The sequence below is a fragment of the Gymnoscopelus microlampas genome (genome assembly GCF_963454915.1).
Source record: "Gymnoscopelus microlampas genome assembly, chromosome: 3".
Classification (NCBI taxonomy): Eukaryota; Metazoa; Chordata; class Actinopteri; order Myctophiformes; family Myctophidae; genus Gymnoscopelus; species Gymnoscopelus microlampas.
Window position 1 is genome coordinate 41,814,344 of NC_139940.1, and position 10,511 is coordinate 41,824,854.

General features: G+C 42.5%; 1 protein-coding gene across 2 annotated transcripts in view; it reads right to left on the bottom strand.

Moving 5' to 3' along the window:
- The window catches only part of klhl32 (kelch-like family member 32), a 68,175-nt gene extending 57,875 nt beyond the window's left edge, over positions 1 to 10,300 (bottom strand). For both annotated transcript variants that reach the window (XM_084053436.1, XM_084053435.1), the window contains exons 1-2: positions 10,126 to 10,300; positions 4,801 to 4,892 (exon numbers count right to left, since the gene is read on the bottom strand). In XM_084053436.1, coding sequence (XP_083909562.1) covers positions 4,801 to 4,823 — 23 coding nt within the window. In that variant the 5' untranslated portion in view covers positions 4,824 to 4,892; positions 10,126 to 10,300. The remainder of the gene's footprint in view (positions 1 to 4,800; positions 4,893 to 10,125) is intronic.
- Between the last annotated feature and the right edge of the window lie 211 nt (positions 10,301 to 10,511).

Sequence of the window (10,511 nt, forward strand, 5' to 3'; positions counted from 1 at the left end):
CCTGGCCTGGAATCGTACCTGGGACACCAGGGCCTCTGGCTCCCCAGGCGGGCTCACTAACCACTCAGCTAGAAGTAAAAGTATTGAATATTGGAAATACTCCAGTAAAGTAAAGTAACACATTTGTACTTGAGTAAATGTACTTAGTTACTTTACACCACTGCCCTGTCAGCATCTCACCACTGCTACACAAGGACAACCAGAGTCAGTAAGTTCAGTGCGTAAGCCTGGGAGCTATCTCTTCTTCAATCTGTCTAACTGGATCTGTCTTCCTGGCTGCCCGCCTGTCTGTCAAGTACATTAGCTATAAAATACTGTGTATTCCGGGCACTAGGCAAGGCAAGGCAAGGCAAGGCACATTTAGTGGTATGGCACATTTCTCAACGAGAAAGCAATTCAATGTGCTTTACATAAAACATTAAGCCAAGGAAACACATTATAAAAGGACATTTGTATTCAGTTAAAATGAGGTTAAAACACCCATCTCCTGGCCTAGGCCGTGGCGTCGCGGTCTAGGCACCCTGGTTGAAAATCCTTAATAGCAGCGTGCCGCGGGTTCGCGTCCCGTTCCCGACGGCCTTTGCTGCATGTCTTCCCCCATCTCTCTCCCCATTCTTCCTGTCGTCATACTTTCACTGTCCCTCTCCAATAAAGCAATAAAATGCCAAAAACAAATCATAAAAAAAAAAAAAAAAAAAACACCCATCTCCTGAAGAAAGCCATCACGAGGAATTGGGGTCAGGTGGACTCTCCAACTCAGGGCCAATGGGAAGAGCTAATAGAGAAACTATATGTCATGGAGCAACTGAGACACCGCTCGAGACTTTAGGAAACACAAATGGACGATAAATGGACGAAATGGATAATACACAAGAACTCTAACAGAGACTAAGGGTGCGTTCGGAAGTTGCACACCAGAGCGCACTGACCTATTAGTTTGTATTGGCCAGTGCGCTCAGTGCTGTATTTCCGAACGCACCCTAAGACTGTGGGAAGGTACATCTGAAACAGAGGAGAGTGCTTATGATAGAGAGACACTGTATGTATCTCCTTAACCCTTTAAGACCTGAGGCTGTGTCTAAAAGAAATCTAAATCCTAACAATTTTTCGGAAAAAAATATAAAATATTTATTTTCACGATTTTTCAAAAATAGCAGATCTACAAGCTCATAGCGCGGCACTCGGTGCCGCGCTATGAGCTTGTATATCTGCTATTTTTGAACAGCCAAAGACATCTAAAGTGACACAGATGCGTTCCAGGTATCAATGGGTTAATAACATAAAACACCCATCTCCTTAATAACATAAAACACCCATCTCCTTAATAACATAAAACACCCATCTCCTTAATAACATAAAACACCCATCTCCTTAATAACACCTATTCAGGACACAGACAAGAGAGTAAAATTACAATGCAGTAGAATAATTAAAGACATCTCAGTTGCAGTCTCAGTTGCAGCAGACCTGGATTATTCTGGGAGTTTGTTCCAGATATGTGGTACAGAAAAAACACTGCTTCTCCATGTTTAGTTTTGATGCTATAGGGACATACAGTGAAGCAGATGTTTTCCCAGATGACCTGAGAGGTCTGGAGGGCTAATATTTCCATAGCTGACTGACTGACTGACTGACTGACTACATGCAGTATCATTCTGTCATCATCCAACATATCATCACTATCGGGCAGAAGCCTTGTATCTCCATATTTAACCCATTCACCAAGTGCCACACAATGAGCTTGTAGATCTGCTATTTATTTATTTTTAATCATGGAAATTTGTGCAAATCTTTGAATATTATGTATATTTTTTTAAGCAAACATTTGTAACTCAAATGTTTGCTTCTGGGGGGTTCCTGGAACTAAATATTTTGAGATGGGGGTCCGTGGAAAAATATGTATACTTTTGGGGGTCCTTGACATGAAAAAGTTCGAGAACCCCTGATATTACAGCAAACATGTGTTTCAGAAAACTGCTGGAATTCAGAAGACATATTTAGAATCGGCCTCAGGTCTTAATGGGTTAACTCATTTTGCTGGGGGAGACATGCGACCTCTTGGGCTTGTTTTCGTAGACCTGTCTGCTTGTTTCCCTGACAAAGTCTGGCATCGCTGATAGGCACACACAAACCCAGGCAAAGGCCAAAGGGACTGATGATGAGTTGTGGTTTTGGAGCACAGAGCAGAGCTGTAAGGATTTAGAAGACATTTGTAGAATCCCCAGAAGCAAAGATTTGAGTTGAGATGTTCGCTTTAAAAAATAATATTCAAAGATTTGCACAAATGTTCAAGAAGTTTAAAAAAAATAGCAGATCTACAAGCTCCTAGCGCGGCACTCAGTGCCGTGCTATGAGCTTGTGTATATGCTATTTTTGAATAGCCAAAGTATAAAATAATGGTTTAAAGTGGTTCAAATCTAAAATGATTTCTTGTAAATTAATGTCCTACTTTGTCTTATACAAGATTGTCGCTCAAAAGTACTGAAAAGTGTCCTGTACACCGTCTGAAGGAGACATTCAACTTGTGCGTGCCTCTGGATGATTGTAGGCGGGTTCACCATGGGGGGGTTTGGGGTGCCGTATCAATCAGGCCAGTGGTGGAAAGTACATTTACTGAAGTACTGCACTTAAGTACAATTTTGAGATATTTTTACTTTAATTGAGTACGTCCAATTTTCCACTACATCTCGGAGGCAAATATTATACTTTTACTCCACTACAATTATTTGACAACTTTAGTTACTAATTGCTTTCTAGATTTTGATTATTATTACAAAACATACATTAACCACTTCAGCCCTATATACATTTCGGCCATTTGTAAATAGCCGATCTACAAGCTCACAATGCGTCGCGATGCGACTTATTGTGAGCTTGTAGATCTGCTATTTTCAAAATATTTTTTAACACATTTTAAAACTTGTGAAATGGGACAGTCTGCATAATAAGTACTTTCTGCTTTTGGTCCTTTAAGTACATTTTGATAGCGATACTTTTGTGCTTTTACTCAAGTCAATCTTGAATTCCAGACTTTTACTTGTAACAGAGTATTTCTACATTGCAGTGTTGATACTTTTACTTAAAGTTAAAAAAAATGAGTACTTTTTCCACCACTGAATCAGGCTAAGGGGCACACAGGTGCAAAAAGCAAATAATCATGGTATGGGCACACACAGAGTGTAGAAGAGAGAGTAACGTCACGCTTTGATCTCGCCGCAAACAAAGCAGGCTGCTATGGGCTATAGTTCCAAACATTGGAACTATCTCATTGAGACAGACAGAGCACGTCCGCATTCCATTCTTACAATGGGAGTCAACGCTGGTGTCATAACTCTCTTATACGGCTCTGGGCACACAGGGGGAGATCACACGTTTTTTACTGTGGTTTTATTTGCAATAACAAATACATGCTGTGATTCATCTTGTAATAAATGGGAGCAACACCACCCAACAGCAGAACTCTCTGGACATTTTGTTATTCATTGAGCGTGATAAAACAGTTTCCCATGCCCAGCCCAGTGGCTAATAGTTTGGATCCAAGATGGTCACTATTCACTGTCTCTACACACTGCTACCCTGTCTGTCTGATGGTCACTATACACTGTCTCTCTCTATATTGCTACCCTGTCTGTCTGATGGTCACTATACACTGTCTCTCTGCTACCCTGTCTGTCTGATGGTCACTATACACTGTCTCTCTACACACTGCTACCCTGTCTGTCTGATGGTCACTATACACTGTCTCTCTACACACTGCTACCCTGTCTGTCTGATGGTCACTATACACTGTCTCTCTACACACTGCTACCCTGTCTGTCTGATGGTCACTATACACTGTCTCTCTACACACTGCTACCCTGTCTGTCTGATGGTCACTATACACTGTCTCTCTACACACTGCTACCCTGTCTGTCTGCCTCGGCTACATCTGTCACTGTCCACTTGGTGTTTTCACTGTCTGTCACTTTAAGTGCTATCGTCACCCAGAAGATCTGTCTGCTACCATCATGTCGATCATCCTGTGTGTGTGCGTGTGTGTGTGCGTGTGTGTGTGTGTGTGTGTGTATTTCAGGGTTGGGGGGTGCAGGAGTGATGAGTCAGAGTGTGTTTGGTGGATGGAATCAAAGGAGAAGGGGCCAAGATAAAAAAAATACAAAAAATAAGTGACATGACTGCAGAGATGGCTGGCTCAGAATGAAGCTGGCAAATTGATTGAATGTAATGAGTCAGAGAGAGAGAGAGAGAGAGAGAGAGAGAGAGAGAGAGAGAGAGAGAGAGAGAGAGAGAGAAATGAGAGAGAGGGAGGGGAGGGGAGTGAGCGAGGATCAGAATCAATTTATTGCCACAGATTTTCCGACACAAGGAATTTGACTTGGTGCATTTCTGTCAGCCACATATGTGTGTACACATCTCTGAGCAACACTGTCAAATGGATGGTATGCTCACTGCGCTGGCTCTGCGTGCGCGTGTGTGCATGTGCGTGTGTGTGTCGGTAAAACGTTTGTATAATGCGTTATATATTATATATTTTAGACTTGTGTTTTTGTAACAATTTGCAGTGGGTCTCAAACATGGTTTCTTGGGGGGGTCCAACTGGACAATAGAAACAGTCCGCACTCACAAGGTAATTTTTCTTTGAATATTTAATTTACCGCAGCAGCAATTTCAGACAAACAGGATGCGTTTCGGGCTACGCAGGCCTTTCATCAGCTTTTCAAATGGAAAACCTTTACAGGTCTGTAACTCTGAGAGTTAAGGGGGGTCCTTGAAATAAAATGAAAGAAATGCAGGCCAGCTTACCTGAGGCTGGGTTCAGAAGGCATGCCCCGACAGAAGGGTGGAGGTGGTGGGGTAGTACTGTAGTGTGGTGCACACTGGGCCCATGCATCAGCCTGATGGGGGAGAGAGCAGCGTTATAGTCAATCCATCCATTTAACCTTGCCTCCGCCTGTACAGTGTACATTATGTGTGGTGATGTAACTAATGTGTCAAAAGCCACACAGTGATGTTTTCACCCTTGTCACCGCTACGCCAATGTCGCCTCGGCTAATGCACATAATATTAGCCTCTTAAACCCTCTCTAGACCATGGGTCTTCAACAGAGGGTCCGGGACCCGTAGGGGGTCTACAGGGGGCCGCTAAATCTTACATTAAGAATTACATTAAATGTCTGACAATACACATTAACATCAATCCAACACATGAATAGAAAAGATTATGTGTAAACAAACCAAAAACATTTAATTTACACAACAATGATGCCGTCAAACAAGTCTAGCTGTCTATGAAATCTATGAAGAAGCTTAATCTGCAACACACAATTGTATACAATATGTAGTGGGGGGTCCCTGCTTCATCTCTCTCTCAGCTAAGGGGTCCTTGGCCTGAAAAACCTTGAAGACCCCTGCTCTAGACTTAGTAAACTGGGCCTGAGTTGGCTGTACTGCTTTTTTCCCCATCTACACCAAATCTCTTCGCCAAAAAAAGCCGATCTACAATTTGTTTCATTGTGTTTTGTGAGCTTGTAGATCTGCTATCTTTGGCTAATGTTTCCCCAGAATAAGGATTCTGGGGTTCAAATGGTTATACAAGTTGCCATTGGCGTGGCCATGACATGGGGGGGGGGTCACTATGTTTTTTTATTTTTTTTAAAAAATTCACTGGAGGATAAGACCCTTGAGATGCAGCATCTAGTTTTCGATGGGGTCCTCAAAGCACAACACAAAACAAGAAAACAATCCAACAACACAGAACAAAACAAATCAAGGACATATACACATTAAGGCTTTCCCACCATCTCAAACCCCACTACGTCAGTATACTAGTGACCTTTAGAAATTATTTAAATGTAAATAAAATACATTTTAAATCAAATGCAATACAAATAAAACAATCAAATTAAAATAAACAAACATGATGCCAATATAGGATCATCTTAGAAATAAAAGAAACAAGTAAATAAATACAATCAGAAGCAGGAACAGCTAGATGTCAGGTGAACCAGCAAAGAAGTCTTGTAAGCATTAAAAGAAGAAATTGATCTAATCGACATGGGCAGGTTACATTAGTGTGCTGGATATTGTGGATAATGCTGGATATTATCATTATCCAGCATTTTCTTTCCAATTCCAAAGTGTACTTTCAAGATACAATCGACCGCCACAGTACAGAACGCAGACAGACAGATAGACAGACAGACAGCCCCCGGGGAGCTGCATCAGAGGAAGGTATTTCAGCCCTCTTCTCAAACACAAGCTGTGGAATCCATCCACATCACACTTGGGTCCTTCTGATGTTCTGTAGTTACAACCTTGACATAACGTGCTACACACCTGAATCTGATAGCCCCCCCCCCCCCCACCCTGCTGTGTAACACTACCCGACATAACAAGACTGAAACTGAAAGACAGGTCAGCCTGGAGGCACCCCGAAACCCAAGCTGCTGATAACACAGAGTTTGAAACCCTATCACTCACCATAGATATAAGATAGAGCGAGCGGCCCCGGCGGTCTTATAATTAATTTCGAGATAAGAGAACTTGTAGTACAAGTTGTACACGTACTGTTAAGGTCCAACTACAGACAGTGTACTACTGGGCCGTTGGTTCTCAAAGTGGGGTCCGGGGACCCCCATGGGTCCTCTGGGGGCTTTCCAGGGGGTCCCCAGCAAAATGTGTTAATATAGCATGACAACAATTTTAACCTTTTATACATTGGATATTCAAAAATCGTGAAAATGTGTGCAAATCTTTGAATATATATCTTTAAGCGAACATTTGTAACTCAAATCTTTGCTTCTGGGGGGTCCCTGGAACAAAATATTTTGAGATGGGGGTCCGCGGCAAAATACATATCATTTTGGGGGTCCTTGACATGAAAAAGTTTGAGAACCACTGCCGTAAGGTCTAACTACAGACAGTGTACTAGGCATCTTGGCATACTGCTGTGTGTGTGTGTGCATGTGGCTGTGCGTGTGCGGCTGTGCGCAGTCCCGAGGGGTCCTAGCTCTAGCTATCGATCCATTTATCAGTGACCTTCAGACAGCTCGGCCGCAGGGCAGGCGACAGCCACTGACACATGGGAGAGAGAGAGAGAGGAGAAAGTGAACTTGAAGGTGGCTCTCTCTCTCTCGCTCTACGGGTCGAGCTCCTACGTAGCCTACTGTGTGTCGGTCAAATGCGGCCAATAAAACCCAGGACTTTTCATATTATTGTTGCTGTCGGGCAGAAATCTCTTATCTCCATATTCAAACTTTTGGTGTTTTTTCTGTGAATGAACGCCCTACTTGATCTTACTACAGCATCACACAAAAGCATCAAAAGACAGCGAAGCGACGCGTTTTGAGCTTGTAGATCTGCTACTTTTGATATTTATTTCATTTGAATCCTGGGCCCTGTAAAAGTCACGAACTGAGTCATGAACTCTCATGAACTCTCCCCCTGAACTGTTTACTGTACATATTTTCTGAATTGAGTACAAAGGACCCCAATGGAAACAAGCCTATTGGCTTTCGTGGCAGCAGTGGCCTAGTGGTTAGAGGGGCGGCCTTGATACCGGAAGGTCCCTAGTTCGATTCCCCAATTCATCACATCAATCATGAATCACCGCTGAATAGCCCTTGAGCAAGGCTTCCATGCAGGGTCTGGCTGGAAACAAGTTTCGTACTTAGTCCGACACCCTGGGTAAACAACAAACTTTGCTTTGCTTTTCTTGTTTTTTTTTAACTCCTATTAGCTGCCCTTGTATTGAACTGTACTTTCATGTGCAAACTTCTAATAAAAAATTCAATCAATCAATCAATTAAATCCTGAAAAGTAACAGTTTTTGGCATTAGTATAAAAAGGGTCCATTAAGTTCCACTTTTACACTCTCAGAGTTATGGGGGTCTTTGATTAAAACGTTTAAGAACTATAATTGGCCTTATTGTTAAAAAATAATAATAATCTGGAAAATGCTCTGAAGTAATTTGAACATGCTTGAACATCATTTAAGATGTAAGGCCTCAATATTTGTACAATTGCTACAAATTGTAAATCTATAGGTCTGATAATGATGTACCGTACTGTACATGTTCAAATCATGTGTTACTTAAGATCATTTAGATTATTTATTTGGGGGGGGGGGGGGGGGGGTTGCCAATCTAACATTGAGGAGGTGTCCACAATGTTTAGACCCAACTGGTCCCTCGGTCCCCAAATACAAGCTTCTTTGTCCCCATATGATGGTGGCAGAGTGACCTGATGAAGCAGGTGAGGTGGTGGGGTGGGTGTTAATTACAGCTGTGGTTCTCAAAACGTTTCCGTGCCATGGACCCCCGAATTGATATATATTTGGCCGCGGACCCCCATCTGAAAAGGTTTTGAGTGAAAAATGTTCACTTAAAAAAAAAAAAAAAAAAATATATATATATATATATATATATATATATATATATATATATATATATATATATATTCAAAGATTTGCAAAGATTTTCCCGATTTTTCAGAGCTTATATATCTGCTATTTTTGAATAGGTAAAGTATAAAAGGTTAAAGTAGTTAAAATGATTGTGATTGTGCTATATTAACACATTTTGCTGGAACCCCGCCCAAGGACCCCTGGGGGTCCCCGGACCCCACTTTGAGAACCAATGATGTAAAGTAAACATGATTTGAACATGCTTGAACATTTGTCATTAAAGATTTAAGCTGACTCTACCACTTTCTCCTCTGTCTCTTTTTTGTCAGTATGTAGACACCAGTGTCTCTTTCTTGTCATGTAGACACCAGTGTCTCTTTCTTAGTTTGTGCCCTCAAAAAATGGACAACACCAAAGGCCAAGTGGCCTTGCCCCTAAAATTACGAAATTCCAGGGCTGCTTCAGACCATTTCCCAATTTTTTTGTGTTTTTACATTGGGGGGGATTTCCAATTTAACATTGAGGTGCCCACGATGTTTAGGTCCCCCACTCTTCCCTGTATCCCGGCAGGTGGACTGCATAGAGAAAGGACGGTACATCATGGGTTGCCAGCCATGAAGGCTAAAGCCTCAGACAGTTATACTACTAGTTGTGTGCCGGTGTTGCATGCAGTATTATAGCAGATCCACAAGCTCACAACACCTCACATTTGTGGCGCGTTGTGAGCTTGTCGATCTGCTATTTGCTGCATGCAACACCAGCACACAACTGATAAGTATAAACCAGGCTTATAACGGTGATAGGTTGCCACTGATACGGAGTGGGTCTGTCTGTCTGTCTGTCTGTCTGTCTGTCTGTCTGTCTGTCTGTCTGTCTGTCTGTCTGTCTGTCTGTCTGTCTTGGCTACTCATCCACTATTACATCTATCTGTCTGTCTTGGCTACTCGTCTGTCTGTCTGTCTGTCTGTCTGTCTGTCTGTCTGTCTGTCTGTCTGTCTGTCTGTCTGTCTGTCTGTCTGTCTGTCTGTCTGTCTGGGCTACTCATCCACTATTACTTCTGTCTGTCTGTCTGTCTGTCTGTCTGTCTGTCTGTCTGTCTGTCTGTCTTGGCTACTCATCCACTATTACTTATGTCTGTCTGTCTGTCTGTCTGTCTGTCTGTCTGTCTGTCTGTCTGTCTGTCTGTCTGTCTGTCTGTCTGTCTGTCTGTCTGTCTGTCTTGGCTACTCATCCACTATTACTTCTGTCTGTCTGTCTGTCTGTCTGTCTGTCTGTCTGTCTGTCTGTCTGTCTGTCTGGGCTACTCATCCACTATCACTTCTGTCTGTCTGTCTGTCTGTCTGTCTGTCTGTCTGTCTGTCTGTCTGGGCTACTCATCCACTATCACTTCTGTCTGTCTGTCTGTCTGTCTGTCTGTCTGTCTGTCTGGGCTACTCATCCACTATCACTTCTTAACATCTCAGAGCTGTCAAGCTGCAGGTCTCCTAGCAACAGCAGCAGCGCCTCAGTCCATAAACTATGGGGTCGTAGCCCCATCATAAAACATCCTCTAGTGTCTTCAGTGTCTCAGCTCATGTTGCATCACATGATCATCACATGCAACAACAACACAGAATGTCCTAAAAAAAACGCTACCATCTAACACACAAATAAATAAGCCCACATTTGAACACATGTTATTATGCCTACAGAATGGTTTTATATTGCTGCTACAGCTATACGCACCTCTTCACAATGTGTTGTGTTCTGTTGCCCAAGTCCTGTTTGCTATGGCAGCGGCTTCGTTGGTGCAGTAACAGTATTGTTGTCATTAAACACAGATAGGTGTTCTTCTTTATCTGTTAAGCCATCTGACGGCCGAAGAAAGGCGTCCAATACTGTCACTGGGATGCAGCCAGTTGTCTTGGACACTTTATTACTATGTGATAGCCACAGTCAGCGTTGCCAGACTGTGCGCGAGAAATAAGCAACCAGGTCTATGAAAACAAGCCCAAAAGAAGCAACTGTAGGCCACACAAGCCCTTGGCTTTAAACCTACATTGGTCATTTGAAAATATTCGATCTGTAGAAGAATCCTGGGGGGACAAAATGACAAATGTGGAAAATCTTAT